Below are 21,469 nucleotides of genomic sequence, written 5' to 3'. Positions count from 1 at the left end.
TTCTTTATTATTAACATTTTAATTATAGCCCACCTTTTCTGCTGTGGACTGCAGTAAATATTTGCTAGAGAAGAATAAACTCTCTGAAAACAAACTCTTTTGAAAACAACAAACAAAAAACAAACAAACAAAAAACTAGCATGTTTTTTGGTAGCAAACAATTGCCTATTTACATATCTAGCAGAGACAGAGAAACATTACCATTCATTTGGAGTCCTGTGTCAGGCCACCTGCAGAATGTAGGCTCAATATTTACTCTCTTATCTCTCTTTTTGGTCTCTACCAACTCCTGAGGGAAATCTTTGGCTCTGGCAAAACAGTAAAGTTGTCGACTGTAAAACCTAAAAAATTTGCTGAGAGACAAAGATCTGCAGGAAGAATGGGGTGATAATTTAAACATTCACATAAAAAAAGTAGTTGTTTTCAATTGTTAAAATAAAAATATTGATTATAGCTGCTTTGAGCAATTTATTTGTTTACTATATATTCTTTATTTTTTCTTATTTGGAATGGCCAATTTTTCTTGCACTACAACATTAACAGGATTAACTCCCATTGTTGGCCTCCAGAGAGTATACTCACCCATGAATTCGGAAATTAATCTCAGATCTTAATCTCAAAAATGCCCTAATTCTCTTCCATCTCAGATGTATTCGCAAAATATGGAAAAAAATTATTGTTATCCTAAACTACTGAAAACAAACAAAAACATTTGAATAATACTGTCATACAAAGACAGGAACATACACTTCACTTTTGCGACGTCGCCGCATAGTCTCAAATTGAAGAAGTAGGGGGCTTATGAAAGTCATTCCTCAGGGTACCCCGCTGGTGAACACGCATGTGCTCTGTGACACGGTACTGGCGTGAAAAGGTCATAGGGCAGCAGGGGCAGGGGAAAGGCCGTACGCCAAGATGGCTCCGCACATGTCTATTCAGAGAGCCTCGCTGGCTGAAGGAACGGTCACACAGAGAACACTGGAAAGGTTGGTGAAGAGGAGTTGACAGATGAGCTGATATATTTGTTGGCATGCTGGCTGAAAGGGTAGGAGCTATGCAGACAGACAAGGTAGATGACTTGGATGCTTGTACAGTGTCTGGCACACTAAGGGGTGAACAGACTGTCAGGGTACAGCTCTGGTTCTCACCCTCTTTAGGGTTGGAAACCTCCTCCACAGTCCCAGCTTTACGTATGGCGTCAGCTCCTGGCCTACATTGGTCTTTACCTACAAATTTTCCTTCTCCAAAATTTGTCGCTGCAACCCAAGATTGAGTGTCACCTTCATCAAAACTCTCAGCCCCAAATTTTTTTCTGGCTCTAATATTTCTCTTGTCAACTCCTCCTTCATTCCCCTGCTCTTTGTCATTATTCCTGACTCCATTTCCAAATGTGTCACTTCTCTCCTCCTCTTCAGATCCATGGGACACATGCATTTCAGCAGGTTTGGCGCTAATGTCCAGTAGTAGAACCTGGTCTGTCATTGCCGTAGCATAGTGCTGCCTCAGAGGACTGTGACCTGGACTGGATAAGCTCATTGCTTCCTCCTCATCACTGGACTGGTCAGAATGATCAGGGTGGCTGGTGTGGGAGCATTTGTGATCAGAGTCTTCGTGCATGAAGTGCGTGTCCTCCTGTGGTAGGCAGTGATAATGAAGATGCCCATGGTATGACTGCCCCGCAAGACTATATATTGAGTCAGACATGTTGCTGTCCACAGGCATTGTAAAAGTTAAGTGTGGCTCTGTGATTTCAGTGTCTGAGATCTTTTCATGGTCCAGAGAGGTGCGCCGTTCAAAGGCAAAGAAACCACCAGTGACATTATCCAAATTTGATTCTGGTGTAGTAGAGAAAGGTAAACAAACATCAGAACTCTGTCTTTCGTCTTCCATAACTGTGCCTCTGTTGTCTTTTGGGTACCAATCTGTCTTAGGTCCATTGACTTTACAGTGGAGGTCCTGTCTATTGATTTCAGCTGGAGACCTGCTAGAGTAACTGTGTTCCTCTTTGGTATTTCCAGTGGGACAACAATCTTCACAGTTAGAGTCACTTCTTGTGTCTGAGTCCTGCATAGTTCTTGGATATTGTGAGAGCTCATCTGCTCCAGCTGACATTGAAACATCGTGGCAATCAGACCAATACAGTGACTGATGTTTGGACGGCAAATCATCAAAACTGAGCTCAGTTTTATGCTTAAATCCCCTCATGAAATCACTGCAAACCTTATTCTGTGTCACTGAATCATCTCTAAGATGTTTTGTGTGATTCTTATTCTGAAATAAATCACAATGAGCATGGTGGTCATTAAGGTCTGTAATGTGGGATAATGTGTTGTCCAACTGTTCATCATTCTGCTTCATAAAACAACCTACATTGCTGCTGTTGTAATCCTGTTCTAGCATGTCAGATTGATCTGCACTGGATTTGTAACATAAAGCCTGCATTGCACATTGATCTGAACTATTCTGGTAATCCCAACACTGTGTTCCAGTGTGGGTTTTTTTGTTTTCGTAATCCTGATTCTGTACCTCATAGTGATTTTTGTGTTTAGTAGTAATACCTTGATCAATGCTGTCATTGTGTATGCTTGCTGATTGTGAGACAGGGGCCCGGCTGGAGTTGACTGAGAGCTGGGATACTGGATGGTAAGGAGGCACTGCAGAAACTCCTGCCAGCTGAAGCATAGCTGCTCTGCTGCTGTGACGGATGACAGGCACTGCCCCACAGCACGGATGTGGTGATGAGGGAGAGGATGAACAGGAGTTCTTCCTGTCCTCATTTGTCCTCACTAGATCCCCTTCTGTTCTCTTCTGCCAAGTCTTCTCTGGTATTACAGTGCCAGCTGAATGAAACTGATCCCTTTGCACCTCTTTGTCCACTTTAGACACTCCATGCACTTCAGCGGTGCAAGGGATATTTTGAATCAATTCCTGAGGTGTCAGAATAGTTACTTGTCTCCAGTTACCTGTATTTCCACGACTTTCAGTACAGGGCTCAGATGTACTACAACACATGCTGACATCACTTAAAGTACTTACATCTCTTCTACTATGGCGGTTTGCGCCATTTATACTGCTAGCTCCACGTGTATCCGTTTCTCCGCATTTAATACAGGAATCTCTACTGGCTGAGTGTATCTGAGCTTCATCACATGTTTCCACATTGGCTGAATATTGATGATCCCCTCTATCCAGGGAACTTGCATATGGCTGGTTCACAGTTCCAGTGGAAGCATTTGTTTTATCTGCATCATTCACCTCAGTCCGTTGCCAAGCTTTGAGAGTCTCCTGCAGTTCATCCATCTGCAGGTGGCAGGCAGCACTGAGCAGACTGTAATAGTGTTGATGGCTGCGAGTGTAAGGCAAAGTCCCTGTATAAATGTATTCCAAAATAAGTGCCAGCACAGAGCCAGACAGACATGGTGCCTGCAATTCCACCAGGGCCCCAGTAGAGGACAAGATAGATGCCAGCACTGGACTGGAGGCTGCCAGGACACACCTGCGGGAGCAAAGACCAACTATAGGTGAGATGCTGCATAAAATCATTTACGACAAAAAAGAACCAATATAAACAACACTCTAACATTTGTTCAATATGTACATGTGGGTATGGTTGCTTGCAATAATAAAAGCCGTTTATGTTGCTCACTTGTGTGCGGGGTAGAGTTGACCTGGGCTCTGTCTCTGTCTGACCACGCAGTCACAGAACTGAGCTCGTTCTCGTTGGAGGTTCAGACTCATCAATAGTGATGTTGCATGGGCATAGGGTGATGCCTGGAGAGTACAGAGCTCAGTCAGTAGCAGTTACTTCTGCTTAGCTAACAGGATTAAACAGAAGAATGGCACAGTGTACATACACAAGAAGTTTTCTGTCTTATGCTACAGACAGTTTACAGGTCCCATATTTGTTTTATTCTAAGTCATGTTGTCCATAAGCCTTGACCCTAGCTGTAACCGCGTATGGAAGTGGATGGCATTTCATCTTAACAAACAAACAAAGCGTCTGGGTGGGCCATGATGGAGGTATCACAAATTTACAGAAGTCCTGCGTTTTAAGGAGCTATTGTTGTGACTGTGCTCCAGGAAGAGAAGATGTTAACTCTAATTCGTTCTACACGCAGTAGTTGCGTATTTCTGCTCTCTGACAATCACAGGACATTTAAAAATAGTAGAAGAGACAAAGAAAGGATTTACCGTAACTAGTTAACTACTAATGATGTTGTGAATCTTTGGTTTTATACTGTCATTTTATAATGATAATGAGTTGTTGCTTAATTTCAACTTTATTCTGCTACAAAAACAATCATGTCAATCAATTGGAATAATAGAATTGAAACGCACATTGGGTTTCAACTGTAACCCTAACCCCTAAGCCTTACCATAATGTATGATATGAGAGGCCTGGTGCTTAGCTAGTGGTAGCTTGTCAATGTTTGATCTCGAGCTGACAATGAGAGAAACGTTAACAAGCAGGTGCTAACGGTGCACCAATGAACAAGCTGCATTTTTAACATGTTCTCTGGTACCGTATTCTCAGCAATTAACATATCTTGTTTTAAGGCACAGTTTCTGCAAGGATTGAGCATTGATACTTTCACAGTATTTCTGTAGCATCTAGACCTGCTTTATAATCAAAAAAGACATCTAATTTTCTACAATACAGGACCTTTAAACCATGTAGAACCATTCATTGCAAGCACTTCAACAAGATAATAGATTCATACTTTCAATTTGCACAACTGTCAATACATGTTCACAATCAGCTACTATAAAGAACAAAAATGAACAGCCACCACCCCAATAATGAGCAAACAGTTACTTGATTAATATATGAGTGAAAGTAAAGTCATAGTAGTGTTTACTATCTTTATAGCAGAAGATTGCTTGAAAATGTTAAAGACAGAAATAAATATTCCTTACCTCCATGTTATATTGGGAGAAAAGCAACAAAGCCACACTAAACTGTGGTCTCCAGTGAAGAACTCGCTGTGTGCAGAGTGTTACCAGGGCTTGTTTGCAGTTGAAAGGAAAACAGAACCTCCATGGGGTCTATATAGTCCCAGTCTACTATCTACGCACACTGTCTCATTCGGAAAACAATCACACGCTTTTCATATTGGGAGTGTGCCGTGATGCAAAGGGACAGGTGCTTATAAGGAGCACTGGCATCTAACGTCAGAATCTCCATGACCTGTTATGGAGGGGGACTGTGACCAGCCCACCGAGAACCAACATGAGACCACAGAAGTGTAACACATAGATCCATTATTTCTATTCACATCATAAGAAGATGGTATCAGAGAAGTCATTTTTTCAATTACATGTGTACAGTAAAGTTGTCATTATGAAACAAAATTAGCACAGGATTGGGTCTGTCATTAATACAGGGTTAACCCATCTCTAAGGTAACTTACTTCTTTTGTCTTTTTCCTGCAGTAGGGTCAGAGGTCATGATCATGGTCTGTTACAAAATAAACAAAAGATGCTGTTCAAAATCATTTGCAGTGATCTTGAATTGTGGAGTTTAAGGGTGAACTCCTGAACCCAAGGTTGTCAGTGCAGTACATTGTATATGTCAAACTGGATCTGTAATTAAAGCAATAATTGGCTTCATTTGTCAACTTTAAGTTTTGAGTTTTCCAGAGTTTTCCACTGAATTGTTACAGTTGCACACAAGGAACTGTGGATGCGCTGAAGAAGAAATCTGTAATTTACCTGGAAATATTTCTATCTGCTTTAATTCTACACAGGGAAGCTTTTCCAGTGTCAAGAGTATGAGCCGCCCTCCGGCTGACGCTTTGTTGACAACTCCATACTAAGCCATTTCTCCACCCTTCCGCACCATGTGCTTGTCATGCTTTTTCATCTCCACAGCAGGCTAAAGTTACAGCCACCCCTCTGACAGACCACAGGACGGTAGTACATGTTCTCTGGCAACTGTGCAACGGAAATACTACTGCAACACACACCATCACATAGTGAACCATTTTAAAATAAAGTCTTGTGGCAGTAACTACAAGTTAATATCTTATTGCAAAGGCAATTTTGGTGCCTACTGAAAGTATGTAAAAAATGTATATCAAAAAAGATATTGCAAACAGTTACAAACTGTAGTTTTTCAGGTGAGCTCGCCATTCAAAAACAGACAGAACAGATTGAAAGTGACAGAGATCATTTGTTTTTAAAAAGTAATAATTTAATAGATTATTCCTAGCTCAACTGTAATGTTTTATACAAAAATAGCTGCAGATGCACCATGTTATACAACTTTCATTTTTATATTATATATCATATAATATAGTGCTTTTAGTATTTGAGTGTGGTGTGTGGAAAGTTGCAATATACCACATTTATACTCAACATGTAGTGGCTTTCAGTGTTTCCATTCACTGGTGACACAGCTCACGTACTGTGCTAGTTGCATGCAAAGGAGAAGGGTCTCCCTTGGCACACACGCAGCACAGCTGCAAGTTTTGGAAACACATCGCGTTCTGGGACTATTCATGAAACAATTAAAAGGCCTAGGGCTAATTTTAATAAATAATATTTGTGTCAAACCTTATTTAAAAATCATATTTTTTTAAATATTACAAATATCATTTAAACATCATATTTTTAAACAAGAAAAGGAAAAAACAGCATTTTTGAAGACACAGTTGCTGAATCAGTTAAAAAGTTAAAAAGGTAGTTCAAAGAGGTAGTTACAAATAAAAAAAAAAACAAAGTTATCAAAATCAAATAAGAAAAAGTGGTTAATGTAGAAAACATGCCTTGCAGTGAGGTCAAACAAAAACATATTTCTCAAGATGTGATGTGTGATTTTATAATACTGCACTTTATAATCCTAAATGCATGAAACTGACACTTGTGGTTATATTTACTGACACTCAAGGTCATATTTTCCAGTGGCATGCATGTGCACACACACCAAACATCACAATGACTGCAGTGCCTGTGTGACATAATATAGCAGCCACCACAGGGACACTTGTTGAGCTGTTGAGTATTAACATATAGCTTAAGTTCTGCACTTTACCTTCAAGCATAGATCTTACAAGGTGGATTCAACATAATCTCTCTGCCAGCAGAAGCACTGCAACAATACACCACAAAGGCATATAACTTATTTAATATGAATGCATCTTGTTATTTTCTTTACAGCTTTCCTTGTATCTCTTAATGAATGGGCATCTTTCACAGCTGTAACACAGCTGGGTGGAGAGAAACTGGAGTTTGCAGCCATGCTAGTATCTCTATGAGGATGTAATGCTAATCATAAATGAAATACTCAGATACATAAATCAAAGTATTGGACAATTTGAAATTTTGATCAGATAATGGTGCAAGGTCACAAAAACTATCAATGTCTGCACCACAGTGCATGGTAGTCCATCCAGCAGATGTTCGGACAGTTCACTCTCAACTAGAAATGTCAACCTGCTGGTGGAGCTGGAAGACAGGCTTCAGAAGTAAATGCACATGAAAAAAAAAAAAAAGAATTCATAACTCAGGATTATTCCAAGATCCATGGTCTGAGAAACATTTGGCACTTCAAATAAAGTTGCTTTAACATCCACACACACACACACACACACACACACACACACACACAGCTGACCCATACCAACCCTGCCTCTGCAACACATACAGTACAAGGCTCTAGTTGTTACATCCAATTTCCATTTTTACACATGTAACATCATCTTCATCTTGCTCTCTCTCTTTGACCCACATATCCAGAACATTGTAGTCATGGTATTTGGTCTCTGCTATTCTTAGCTCTTTGGCATGACATTGTACACACTGATCCCTACGTTAACACCCCTGAAAAAACACATAGTAGCAGCAGACAAGCAAGTCAGCTTAAGGCCTCTACTGCCAACAGAAGTACTGTACCATGGAGCACAGTAAGTCAAATTACACTGGAGAGCTTTCAAGAGTGACAGAGTGTCTTTTGGCCTTGGGGGTATGATACATACTATATACTGAAATTAAAATGTCCCTGGTTCAAATCCAACTGGGGTTCTTTGTTTCATATTATACTCCCTCCTATTATCTAATATCAAAAAAGTCTTTAATGCTATAAAAAAACAAGGCCATTGAGAAAGTCTGTGTCAAGAATTTTAATATTTAAATTCCAGTGGCCCATAGGTATAGCAGCAGCAGTAAATTAATCACATACCCACCCAAGCATACACACATTATCCTTTTAGTGTCTCTTCACTTTAATAACATTCATATGGTTGTAAAACCAACTGTGTACACACAAGGTTATAAGTCAATGATGCCAGTTATGAGGGTAAAGCAGTGAAGGTAAAGCAGCAGACAGCTGCTCAGAACACAGAGTTAATAAGGTGTCATGGCACATCCTACACTGTAGTCCAAATACTGTACCTCAGACATAGTAAAAATAACACACCTGAATGTTTAACAGTTCATCTGATGAAGGTTTTAGTTACTGAGACGTATCATGTAAAAGCCTGAAATATTTAAAAGTAAACCATGTGCAGGTGATGGTTCTTTTCAAAATAAATCTCTAGCAGTATGCAGACATCCAAACATTAACCATATTGATTGTTGAATATCTCATTCGAAAATCACCGGCTAAGGAGTTGCCCCACCTTTGCTCCAGTGAGAACATTCACTGTTCTGAGAAGGCTTTCCACAAGAGTTCAGAGACACTGTGTGTATAGCAGAAGGCGTGTCAAGTAAGACTGCTCCTAGAGTGCCTTTCAACAGTCTCTCTCCTATCTTTATTGTTCAATATATGTGCTCTATTCTGGGATCCTTATGCACAAAGTTGGAGCATTACCAATAGTGGGAGTGGCAGGTCTATCACAATTTGGGTTGCTGGTCTGAAATACATGAAATATGGTCACAATCTCCCCTTCCTGAGTTACAGTGATGGATAATGGCCAGAAATGATTTTGCAGAACATTATGATGTCACAGTGATGTCATCACTTCATCATTTTCTTATTAGACATTTGTGTTAAATTGTGTCAAAAAATGCCTTTAACCACCAAATTCTAACCAAGTCCAAGTGAATGTTTGTCTCAAATGTGAAGAAATTCCCTCAAGGTGGTCTTTATTATTGTTTTCCTTTTATTCATTCAAGAGGCTTTTGTGAAGTTGCAGTGACGTTCACTTTTGACCAATAACAACTAATCAGTTCATCCTCGAGTCCAAGTGAACATTTGTACCAAATTTGAAGAAATTCCTCCAAGTTACTTAGATATTGCATTCATGGACAGACAACCTGAAAACGTAATGCCCGTTGGCTGTCGCCAGCACAGAGGCATAAATACCTTTGGTCTATCTGCATGAGAACCTCTCAGATCGAGTTAGAAAACAGATCTCTAGACCAATCACATGTCTGGTTCATGTCATCAAAGAGGTAACCATTAGATCCATCCAGACTCCCCTCATTAACTATTTCACTGTCACAATTTCCTGTTTGTGCCAGACCTCTCTGTGATGATGTGAGAGATGATGGATGTTGATCCAACACATTTCTTTTACAATTAACTCCATCTCCCTGCTGCACTTTCAACGTAGAAACCAAATTACTGCTGTTATCAGCCTGCCTTCTTCTGAGCTTCACACTCAGTCGTGTTTTAGCAGGAGTAGGAGGAACAATTGTGTAATTGTCCTCATGATCACACACAGTCACATCACAAATACTTGAGTCACATTTGTGGTTAATCCTTATTCTCGAACCCAGGTTTAGAGCCCCTCTCTGGACCCTCAGGTGCTGCTGATCCGGCGGAAGATTTTTATGCTTGTTTGGTTTCCAGAACCTCTTTGGGGTAGATTTGTATTTGTGTCTGCTGGATGTTGTGCTATACACCCAGTTTTCTTTTGTAGACTCCCTCCCACACCGGGGCAGCTGTTTAGCACCGACAGTTTTCAATTCACAAAGAGAAGGGCTGATTTGTGTCTGCTTTTTACTGCCTATTTCAGGCAGATCACTGTAAAAAGCACCAAAATCTTGACTGTCTGGTTGTGAACTGAATTCACTTAACGTTGAGGAGAAGTATGAGGAGACAGGTGACCCTGACACAACAGCTACTTTTACAATTGGGGTGGACTGAGCTGGAGGGATGAAGTCAAGGTCTTGTGCGCCTGGTGGAATGAAACTGTCTCTATTAATGCACTTATTACTTTTCAGTTTCTGTTTGACTGGTGTTGAATGCGGGACACTAGTCTTTTCAGTCCTCGGGTGCTGTTTGTCTGGACTGGAAAGCAGTGAGGAAGCTTCTGTGGTTGCCGTGTCAGTTCCTGCATGTGTGTCGAGTATCTTTGAGTTCATATCAATCATGAGTGAGCAACTGAATAGGTCTGCGGAAAAATCGTAGGGATCCTCTTCAAGCTGCTCTTCTTTGTTTTCAAAAGACAGAGAACTAGCTTCTTCGTCCTCCTGATCACACTGGTGGAAACAAATGCTTCTGGATTGACTCTTGTTTACACATCCAACAGAGTTCTTGCATAACTGGTCAGATAAACCATGTCTCTCACCTCCATTGGTCAGTGCAGGTGTATTAGTGATATCCAGTAATCCAGTAATTGTTATCTTTGTGTTACTTTCACAAACAGAAGTCGATTCAATTGATGAGTTATTGTCTTCTGATCTGATTTCCAGGTTGGTTCTTACTGGTTCATTCTGATTTTGAACATTTAGATGTGGCTCAATTTCACTAATAATGTTAAAATCTTTTTCCTCACACAAAAACTCTGAAAGACTCTCAGAGAAAGGCAAATCCTCCCAAGCAAAGGAGCTTGACAAGCAGGTTTTAGTGAGTTGTTTGGTAGAAAACCCCTTCGTCTTAGAGCCGAGTGGTAAATCCCTTTTTTGGACAGGCTGGGAGGGAGTGAGCCAAGTGTTCAAGATGGGGGTGTTTTCAACAACTGATGTGTGTGGGTATTTGGCAAATGATGGACTACTGTAAGAACTGTTCTCTAAAGAAAGAAGAGCTGACAGTGTTCTCTCCTCTGTGACTTTATGGTTCTCCAGGAAGCCTCTGTGTACATGATGCAGTGTTTTGTTGTTGTCTGTCTGTTGGCTGTTCTCATCTTCACTGACCTGGGTACTGCAGCGTTCTTCTTGCTCCGCGGATGAAGTAACTAGTCCGAGTGATTGTTGCCACGGAGGGGTCGGAGTAAGGGTGGAGTCTTGGTGCTGTGATCTATGATGAAAAAAAAAAAACAACTGTCAAGAAATGTCAAAAAAATAAGAAAAAAATAGAAAAAGCAGATTTAAAATATAAAGATAAAAGCCATGTAAAACAAGCCATGTTTTGCAGTATATAGGAAGGACAAAGACAGGATTCAAAGTGGGTTTCAGAAGTTATAGAACATAGGCATGATATCAGTACAAGCATGCTGGACTGTCCATGGTGAGGCAACCTCATCTCCTGTTTTAACATCTTTAAGTTCATTCTTTGCAATTTCAGTCCCACAGACTCTGCCCTTGATATAAAGTATTGAGAATTATCAGATTGAAAGCAGTAGTTATCAGTAGCTCCTTAATTGCATTACCTTTGTGGAGATGGGGAAAGAAGACCCGAGGCAGAAAGTGTGGTATTATTGAAGCTGGTGGCTGGAGACTGATGAGTAATCAGCAGCAGGGTTGTTTCTGGAGGTCTGGAGGTTTTGCTGGGGTCAGTTGATCCCAGCTTATACTCTGCAGCTTTCTGAAGAAGGATCCGATAATAACTGACCACTGTGCAGCCACTCAGGCCTGTAGCTTTAGGAAGAATCATCTGACTGGCGATAAACTGGACAGTGTCTTTACTGCTGGAGCCATTTCCAAGAGGTCCTCCAAACCAAAGCCCACTTTCTGTTCCGGTTACCTTAACGACACAGATAAGAACGCAGATGATTCAGATCACCCAGCATAAAACAAAATTTAATTAAACACACATTTTGGACATGTTGTTCAAATTGTAGCAGGAAGTATTAGTTGATAAGTTGATTGGCAGAAAATTAATAAAAAACCATTTTAAATTGCTGGTTTGTACTTCTCAAATGTAAAAATTTGCTGATGCTTTTTCTTGTCTTACATTATAATAAACCAAATATCTTCATGGTTTTGGAATGATGGTTTGACTAAACAAGAGATCTAGAGATGTCACTATGGACTCCTAACATTTCATAGACCAAACAATTAATCAAGAAAATTATCAGTAAATTAATCAATAATGAAAATAATCATTAGTTGCAGTTGCTAGTTCAGATACTCAGTATTATCCAATGTAGACCTGCAGTGTGAAACTGTTGTCTCCCCCTTCTGGCAGTGAGCATAATTACAAAAAGAGCATTCTTCAGTGAATAAAAGCTGTACCAATGGTATTCCGTGTTTGTCCTTGCCTCTAAACACCAAGTTTTTTTTACTGGAACATCAGAAACCTTTCTTGGATGCTTCCTAGGTTTATCCACCATAGGCTCTCCCATACTCCTAGCTGCCGTAGCCTACTCAATCACCACCCCAATGGTTGCTCCCCTCTTCAGCACTGGCAAACCAATCAACGTTGGTTGATGTAAAATGCATCGCTAACGTTGCACCAGCATGGTAATGTTGCCACGGACACCTTGTTTGAAAAAGGCAGGCAGGTTTCTGTTTTTTTTAAGTAACCTTTGTCTGTACTGAACTTTTCATCTTACTTGTGTGATAATACATTTATAAATTAGCGGTAATTGGATTAACCAAGAATGAAAGATAAGAGCAGAATATGGAAAATTCTGGCACGCCGTTATGCAAATGTGCCAATAGTGCAGATAGTCGCTACACTAGGTATTATTATTATTATTTGACCATTGGCAAAAGTGGAAAACAGTGTTTCAAATACTCAAAAATCATTGTTAATTCCAATCAGAAATAAAAGTATATTTATGTCAGTTAATATGGCACAGACATTGACAAATTCTGACAAACACAAACATTGACAAAACAGCTATTACACTATTCCTGGCAGAGTTACAGCATGAGGCACAGCTACACAAAGAAAACAAATCACAATTAAGCATATAATATATTATTTCTAGCTGTAATTACAATATTATTACAAGTTGGAGATGTTTTTGAAACTAAAATAAGATTGAGATTTCATCAAATACAAAAACACATTGAGAAAGTTGTCAAGATTTATTAATGTTTGCTACTGTGTTACACAAATCTAACCAACTAACCCACTATCCAATTTCAGCCTGTCATCAAGCTAATAGTACGAATAAGTATCAGTATTGATACCTGCCTTGCATAAGACATTATGATACCTAATACCTAATAGCAATAGTACCTTTATACCAAAGATGAAATGTCTGCCAATGAAACAGTCCTCGACAGCCTTCATCAACAGTGAGGCTCTGGTTGTTGCTCCAACTGGTAGATCTGTGTTCTCCACCAACCTACAAAATTACAAACACAACAAAAATGCACACCACTTTCCACTTAACTTGCAAAAAGGTGAGCTTTTCAGATGTGTCTCATTAAACACTGGTGAAATATAGTTAACTGTAAAAATGTATCCCATAGATACATACATACATACATTCCCATATCCCATAGAATTTTACAGCAGAAACAGTAGATCTCAGCTGAAAAAAAAAAACTTCTAGTAACATCACAAAAAGCTCATTCAGTTTTCTAAAATAAAAAATGAACGGTCAGATACAAAAAACAAAGGGAACTATTTCACACAGCAAATGCCAGATATGTAATGACCGTCACAGTTGTTTAGGCCACTGTTTACTAACTGAACTGATAATAAGACAAGATTTGTCAAGATCAGGGAGGCTTACTATCTCTGTTTAACAATGTCCACAAAATAATGCCAGATAATGACCGATATAGTCATAAAAAACTTAAATTGTGTATGCACAATGTTCAATATGTGGGCTAAATGATGTGGTGCTCTATATACAGAGCAACGAAACTGAGATGAAAGCAAAAAAAAGTAGATGTGCATGCTTAAAATGAATATGACAGACTTTGACAAATAATAAATCAATGAATCTATCAATCAAGTGCAAAAATGTGGAGTTAAAAAAATAATGCCCTCTACTCACCTCTGTAATCCACTTGCATGTATGCCAAAGAATGGGTTCAAGCAGGTTCCAAATACTGTTACTCCAAATATGCATCTGTCCCGGGTTACCCTCAGTGAGAGACGATATCTGTAATCGACCCGTTCCCTCACACAGCTGTAACCACACTTGGAACATCTGTATCTGTGGTGGGTAAACAGAATACATATGAGTGTGTAATGTTTAATTCAGTTAGAGGCAACTAGAATAGTGTTATATAGTTAATCTACCTTGTAGATACATGTTATGCATTTTCCAAGTAGCATACATCAATTGCGGAATTCATTTTCAGGTTTTAGCTCACTCAGATACAACCTTTACACAGCTATCTCTGAACTTGGCACTTAATAAAGTACCGTTATTCATTTTCAGTTAACTTGGACAAGTGCACATGGTATGTAAACAGAGTAAAGTTATGAACGTGGTTTCTTTAGTCCACTGATTCCGCTTCAGAAGTGAAACCGAAGAGTATTTTAGGTTGGTTGTTTGTGTTTTTACCTCGTCGCGTCCTGCTGCTCAACATCAATCCTTGAGAAGCAGCCTTTACAGCAGGGATAAAACACACGGGCATCTTGCACAGACAACACAGCACAATCCACCAGAGCCCGTCTAACAGACATTTAGTCTGTGAAGAGCTTAACCAAAGATACTATATACCATAACTTTCTCAACTGTCTCTGGCTTAACCTGAGGAACGGGCACTTGGCTTTAGCTAACTGGCTAAACCACGGCTAACTGAAACATCTAACGAAACGCAAAGAAAAAGAGTGTTATATTAACTTCAGTAACAACAATTATGAATCAAGACAGAACCAAATGTACCGATGCGAAAATATGAAACACAGGAAATATCGGTTTTAACGTCTCTCCAGTTGTTTGAAATCACTCATTTGCGACACTATGTACTTCTTCTTTAGTTTCATTTACCGGCAGTTGACGATGCAGCGTGTAGGCGCGTTACCGCCACCTACTGGATGTGGCTGTTAGAGTCTGTTATGTGTTTCAGTTGACTGGCAGTACAAAACAAGACTAGGTCAAAACCCAGTAAGATATATGGCTGGACAGACAATTGGGTTTTATCTAAGAATTTATTTAAACGTTATTTATCTCTCTCTGTCTCGCTCTACCCTCAGGTTGTCACAGGGAAGGATCGACGGAGATCACCAAGCTTGAACCATCACAATATTTAATGTAAGAAGTAGGGAAAATGCATAAGAGAGGACATACAGTAGTTTTAATTGAACATTACTTAAACAATAATACAACATCAAACAAATATTTTTTACGTAAAGATATAGTGGAGTTATTTTGGTATCCAGTCATAAGACCAGAGCACAGGCGGACGGACAGGCCATGGGGACTACTGGCTCACATCACATTAGGCCGGTGGACCGCCAAAACATCTGTGAAGTTTTTACTGTTTACTGTCTTGTTTGGATGGTCGCACCGGAGAGGTCCAAGTCTGAATTTCTTTCCCCATGGAGCCAGTAGTGGTCTGGCCTTACCAAGATGGAGAGCCTTACAAACGGCTAAAGGGCTCCAGCTTGACTCAAAACTGGCTTTTCTTCTCCTCAATGTGTAAATAACTTAATGGCTACATGTTACATGTCTGATGAAGCATTTGCTTTGGTCAGAGATGCTGGTGGTCTAGTGCATCATCTAGTGGCAGTGACAATCTTCTACAGTACCTTTAAACTGAGGGCAGTAATACTTATATATAGCTTCCAGTCTGTGTGCCAGTCCCTCTTCCTTTCTGAATCTTGCTGTGGGTGTCATAAACACACATTTAGGGAGCGTTGCCCTTATGATGTTTGATCATGATCATTTGAGAGTTGCTCTTACAGTTGCACTTGGCTGTGAAAAGAAGTAAGGTCTTGATAAAGGTTTTATTGTCCACACATGGTCAACAACATTTGTACTCTTAAGTTGGCACTTTAGAGACTTCTGTAGTGTCATTCGTAGATGTTTGATAAATACAGACCAAAACTCCGTCCAGACTGATGACTCAACGTTTTTGAAATTCAAACACAATGATCATGTGGTCGGACACGCTTTATTAAAATGTAAACAAGGTACAAGGGTCATCCACATCATAATCCATGATCCATATGATCATATCTGCAGTGAATGAGTGTAACCATAGTCCCAAAGATTGAAGCTTGTGTTGTCTTCTAAAACAGCTGGAAATATTGGTGTTGGTTCACCACAGGGGGGCTCTGGTCAGCACCCCCTTCCAGTTGTGAGACTCTGCAACCTGCAACAGAGCAGGATAGTGTGTGCAAACATGAAACTGAAAAATGATTGCAAAAACAATGCAGAGACTTGGAGAACACATTCCTCGGAAGTGTTTCTTGACTCCATTTAAATACTCAAGTATAAGTTCTATAAAATGGCAAAATGCAAGGTTTGTTAATTCGACAAAAAAATTTAAGTGGTCTGTGGAAGACCTCAGATTTATGAGTAAATTTCTAGGAAGGTCGGAAGGTATGCCTGCTAATCAAAGACAAAATATTTGCATTGAACCAAAATTACCATAGCAACCTTAAACTAGTAACTTAAAATTTTAACTACATTGTTGCATGCACATTAAGTTTTAATCAGACTGTCCCACCTGCATCCTCTTTTGAAGAAACCTCAGCTTCTGGTTGAGACATTCAATCTCCTGTGACAGGACAAAGAGGCCATGGTCAGGTGATTGTAGAGATGTACAGGAATGTAAAATACCAGTTTAATAACACAAGTTATCCCATTCATATTGTCACAATAAATATTACCAGGAGTAAGTGGCCAGGGTTGCACTCATAAGCAGGCTCAAAAAAGGCTAAGAGAAAAGCGAAATACCTGGCCAAGTTTTTCATTGTGCCTGAGTTTGATCTGAGGCAGAAGGTCCTCCAGTCTCTGAATCTGTAATAAAACACTGGAATCTAAATTCATGTTCTGGCAAGTCATACTGTATATTGTATTGTTCTGAGCTATGTTTATCTGCTTTTTATCCGCTGTTTTAGGAGAATTAGAGTTAAAAATGATTAATTAATTAGTCATTTTATTGTGGGCCAGCACTACTGAATAGTTAAACTATAAATGAATTAGTTAGTGTGAAACATTCATCCTATGCTGTCACTAAACCACTGGTAGTTATTTACAGTATGTCGTACCCTCCTGTCAATAGTCTGTAGCCTGGTCTTCATGCTCTTGTTGATCACAGTCATGGGAATGGTTCTGGGCTTGGGACGCACTGAAAACAGTAAAATAACAGCCATTACAGACATCAAACATTTGCCTTTGAGTTGAAAGGTTACATTTATGTTTTCACCTATATAATATGCAAAAAATAGGAATAGTATGGTTCAGTCAGAAGTAAGGGTGTATTACTACATTTCTGCAGCAACTACCATGCGCACTAAAGCAGTTTTTGACACAAAGTTTGCCAGGAACGGTGATACTGTGCTTCCTTTTCTCCTCCTTTGTAACTCAAAATGGATTTCAATCCATTTTGATTTGTACTTGTACATTTTTGAAACCAAGCATCTAAATTTAAGCATCTAAAGTGATATCTGTACAGGAAAATCTGTCATTTGTTTTATTAAATTGATCGTTGCCCATAAAGTTGGAATAATTTTTGTTTAATCTGAACACACTAAGGTGGAAAAACATTGAATTCAATAACAAATATGTTATAATGTGTTCATAAGCTTTAATTAAAGCATTTACCTTTTGACAGAGCCAGGCTAGCTGGCCCCATTTCCAGTCCTTATGCTAAGCTAAGCTTCACATTTATCGTACAGACTTGAGAGTGGTACTGAGCTTGTCATCTAACTTTTCTCTATTTCCCAAAATATCAAATTGTTTAGTTAACATTGTTGTGAAATGTAGAAGCGCAAAGAACAGGTCTCTCTCCAGAGCTTGATCCATGGTTTAAGAAAACACTGTCAAAGAGATTGTTGAATCCACTCTTACCATGCTGAAAGGTCTTGGCTACCTCAAGCACGTAAGGCCTGTGGTGAAAAATGTATGTTAACAGCAAACATCACTTAGTGCTTGGTAAATGGAGTATAAATTCAATAGATGTATAGAAATATAGAGCTCAACGTCCACAGTCAAGACTCCTCACATGTGCTTGCTGTTAGCAGGGATAGAGCTGTTCAGAGGGATCAGACAGCCATGGTGGTTCCTGATCTGCACACAGATGAAAGCAGAAACTGTGTTTTAAACAATTCTAACCCCATACTGAAGGTTCAGCTATAGCAAAAACATTTTTTCCCTTCTTTTTAAAACAATATATGCTTGAGATATACTGTAGGCGTGAGGGCAAATGAGTTGTTATACCTTGAAAATTACATCGGAAGAGTTCAGCCCAAAGTTAGTAGTGATGATCTGAAAAGATAAACAATATAAAAAGATGTATGAACTATACAACATAAAAAAACAACAGTTTGGGATTTTCCGAGGTTTATAAAAAAAATTCTTATATTTAGTATTTTGAATTTGTTTGTTAATAGGTGAACAAGAGCAAAGTAGGTCCATTTCATGTAATGTGTGTGTGAGGTATAACGAACACATGCACACTAATAGTTGTCAAAAAAAGGTAATCACATTAACTGACAATAATTGAGATAAATATAAATACAACTCAAAACTAAATCTTCCCAGAATATGTTTTGTAAGGTTCCCACATACTGGCAAATAGTTTGCAAGAATTATAACAAACCAAATCTCAACAAATCGTTTGTATAGATGGTACTTTTGTTAAATACATTTGGACTACTGTGCAGGTACAAACATACAAGAAGCAGGTGGACCACTTTCAGACCTGTGTGATCACGGTGACATCAGCCACTGGAGGAATGGATACTTCTCGAAGAGCCACCACTCTGTCATCTACAACACATACACCATGAGGTGCCACCATGTCACCCTTTAATTAGAATTTAAATGTTGTAGCTAATGGCTTTATTAATGATTCACTTATAATTTTCTATCTATCTATAGGTCAGACCATTATTTAGACCAACATTTAGGTACATGTGGTTAAAGATTTGATTTGTTTCCTCAGATAAACCTCTCCAACTGATAATTTGACCTCAGTCCTGGAAAAGTGCTGCACGGCATCTGGACAACAATTTATTAAAGTAGTTTAGAGGCCTACTGTAATGAAACTTAAGATGTGGAAACTTGAACTACCAGAGCAAATATTCTAAGAATGGAATTTACCATCATGTAGGAGACATTTTGTGTCTGGTATTTAAACTTTTGATATTAAAGGTGTTTGCTTATCTATCTGGATTCTTCAATGTGTCAGCAGGAACATTTATCAGTTTAAAGATATAGGCCTATAAGAAGATAACTGTTTTTTTCTGGAAACACAATACAAACATTATTCAATGTTTTGTTTTTAAACATGTCAGGGGGATTTTGAACATTGCTACATTTGGCAGGTGTGATGGATTATTATTTTAAAAAAAACAACAGAACAAAAAAACTTTATCAATCCCTAACATTTGCATACCAATGATTTTTCACAATGTGACAACCCAATGCTCATCAATAAAGTGATAAAGTATTAGTAAGATTATTTATGAACCAAGAAAGCCATTAGTTACAACCACACATGGACACAATCATTTTGTTTCACAGTAATTTCATATTGAGATTAAAAAGATTTTAAATTCCCTTTCTGAGTCGCTTTCAAAGGTCTAATAATAAGCTCGTAACACTCAACAGTCAAGTGCAGCTGTTGCTGTTCTCTTTAACCAGGATATGACCGTTACCAGCTACACCTGCACATTAGCTACAGTAAAGAGAAAAACTTAAGGCAGAGTTGTGAATAACGTGTGTATGTGTTTGAAATATATATATATATATATATATATATATGTATACATTTGATTTATGCCATTGTCTGAAAAAAAGATGAGCATAATCACAATCCTTTCAATGGGTTAAAGAGGCTGGTTGCCATGGACACGGACGCACAGACCGAGTACATCAGTGGCTGAAAAAAAGATTAATCAACGATCGTAAAGTAAAAAAAAACACTTACGAACCATTTTTGTCAAGCCGCCGCAGGGCGATCCAGGCCTTTAACACTGGTGATGATTTATCAATACCTGCGTTAGACATTTTAATTTCCGCACAGCAGCAGCGGTCAGACCGGACACGACGGTCCCTGATAAATCCGGCCTTGGACTTTCAAAATAAGACTATAAATCTAGCCTCACACAGTTCAGTAAAATATTAACTGTCCAAAATCACAATAAATGTAGTAGGCCTACATTTATTTAGTCAACTAATCAAACTTACTTAAATTTCAACTTTTGAGACACTTGTAAGTCACTTGAGCATTTACATTTTGAGCGACTATTTAGGCTACATTCCAAATATTATTGTAATTTCGACGCCACTGTCTACATTTATCTGCGACCAATTTAGTTGCTATAACATTTTAATAATGATAATGGTCTTTATTTATGGTACACTTTCCAAAACCCAAGTTACAACGTCTTTCACATAAGAAAACTACATTTAACATGAAACGGATAATTTGTTGCAAACTCTAGGTCAACTACAAAGCTTTCCTCAAGTGAATGATGACTACCTGGCATTTCAAAATCTAGTGGGACAGCCTGATGTTTTGTTTTCAGAGCAGAGAAGTGTTGAGAGATTGGAACATTTGGGCAAATAACCAGTAGAATCATTCACCAAGGTCATTCTTTATTAAAACCCTCCAAAAGTGATGTAAATAACCAGATGACTACCTGTTTTCTGATAACTCATTACATGTCAGCAGAACAGCTCTTGCAACATAAAGCTCTTTTGTGAAATGCACCTCTTCTGCATTTGAGATATGTTGCTGAGAACACTGAGAACAGATTCAAGATATTCTTGCATTAGTAAGTTAACTAATAATTTCTTCTTATGAACTGCAAAAGAGAAGGCAGCACTGCAACATGTGAGGCTGCTCAACTGCACATTCTGCACATATTACTCTAACTCTGCTTCTGCTATTTCAGACCATCTATAGATGGTCTGAAATGAAAACAAACTTTCAATGCTGCCACACAATGTTAATGTATTGAGCCCACTTGTTTTTCACACAATACAGATCATGTGCATTTAATTATAATTTACATAAATGACTTTGTATATAAAACAATTTATATATAAATATTGATTAATAATGATTAATACAGAAAAACTAATTCCAAATGTTGTGATCATGAGACTTGATTCTGTGCATACTGGCTACATACTTTTCTAATTAGGCCTTTGATAAACGTGGGAAGACAGTTTCATCGTCCTCACAGGAGCTGCGACGGACCTGTCCATACCTGCTACATCCGGTATAGGACTTTCAAAATAATTATTTTCTATTAGTTGTAAAGCAGCAG

General features: G+C 38.8%; 3 protein-coding genes across 3 annotated transcripts; all 3 read right to left on the bottom strand.

Annotated features, from left to right (window-relative positions):
- Window positions 1-436: 436 nt before the first annotated feature.
- Window positions 437-5,172, bottom strand: LOC111659119 (uncharacterized). Its single transcript, XM_023411945.2, has 3 exons — window positions 4,918-5,172; window positions 3,647-3,771; window positions 437-3,496 (listed from the first exon to the last, which is right to left on the bottom strand). The coding sequence occupies exons 1-3, from the start codon at window positions 4,921-4,923 to the stop codon at window positions 778-780; spliced, it is 2,850 nt and encodes a 949-aa protein (XP_023267713.1). The 5' UTR covers window positions 4,924-5,172; the 3' UTR covers window positions 437-777.
- Window positions 5,173-8,105: 2,933 nt separating this feature from the next.
- ddias (DNA damage-induced apoptosis suppressor) lies at window positions 8,106-14,999 on the bottom strand. Its single transcript, XM_023411916.2, has 5 exons — window positions 14,580-14,999; window positions 14,064-14,225; window positions 13,295-13,403; window positions 11,535-11,848; window positions 8,106-11,182 (listed from the first exon to the last, which is right to left on the bottom strand). The coding sequence occupies exons 1-5, from the start codon at window positions 14,699-14,701 to the stop codon at window positions 9,331-9,333; spliced, it is 2,559 nt and encodes an 852-aa protein (XP_023267684.1). The 5' UTR covers window positions 14,702-14,999; the 3' UTR covers window positions 8,106-9,330.
- Window positions 15,000-16,118: 1,119 nt separating this feature from the next.
- LOC147818797 (uncharacterized) lies at window positions 16,119-20,224 on the bottom strand. The gene is made up of 9 exons (XM_087175545.1): window positions 20,126-20,224; window positions 18,892-18,959; window positions 18,408-18,455; window positions 18,193-18,257; window positions 18,039-18,076; window positions 17,237-17,316; window positions 16,923-16,985; window positions 16,693-16,743; window positions 16,119-16,335 (listed from the first exon to the last, which is right to left on the bottom strand). The coding sequence occupies exons 1-9, from the start codon at window positions 20,199-20,201 to the stop codon at window positions 16,282-16,284; spliced, it is 543 nt and encodes a 180-aa protein (XP_087031671.1). The 5' UTR covers window positions 20,202-20,224; the 3' UTR covers window positions 16,119-16,281.
- Between the last annotated feature and the right edge of the window lie 1,245 nt (window positions 20,225-21,469).

This window comes from Seriola lalandi, unplaced genomic scaffold (genome assembly GCF_002814215.2).
Source record: "Seriola lalandi dorsalis isolate HSWRI2012SDOR001 ecotype SW California unplaced genomic scaffold, Sedor1 jcf7180002054474, whole genome shotgun sequence".
Lineage (NCBI taxonomy): Eukaryota > Metazoa > Chordata > Actinopteri > Carangiformes > Carangidae > Seriola > Seriola lalandi.
The sequence above is the reverse complement of the archived record's forward strand: the minus strand, read 5'-3'. Positions and strand labels throughout refer to the sequence as shown.

Coding starts and splice junctions, on each gene's coding strand:
- LOC147818797 (XM_087175545.1), bottom strand. CDS start 20,201: ATGTCTAACGCAGGTATTGATAAATCATCACCAGTGTTAAAGGCCTGG. Junction 18,258..18,407: donor CTTCCGATGTAATTTTCAAG/GTATAACAACTC, acceptor ATCTGTGTGCAG/ATCAGGAACCACCATGGCTG. Junction 17,317..18,038: donor AGCCAAGACCTTTCAGCATG/GTAAGAGTGGAT, acceptor TACTGTTTTCAG/TGCGTCCCAAGCCCAGAACC.
- ddias (XM_023411916.2), bottom strand. CDS start 14,701: ATGTCTGTTAGACGGGCTCTGGTGGATTGTGCTGTGTTGTCTGTGCAA. Junction 14,226..14,579: donor GAGCAGCAGGACGCGACGAG/GTAAAAACACAA, acceptor TACCCACCACAG/ATACAGATGTTCCAAGTGTG. Junction 13,404..14,063: donor CATGCAAGTGGATTACAGAG/GTGAGTAGAGGG, acceptor GTAATTTTGTAG/GTTGGTGGAGAACACAGATC.
- LOC111659119 (XM_023411945.2), bottom strand. Junction 3,497..3,646: donor CAACTCTACCCCGCACACAA/GTGAGCAACATA, acceptor TTGCTCCCGCAG/GTGTGTCCTGGCAGCCTCCA.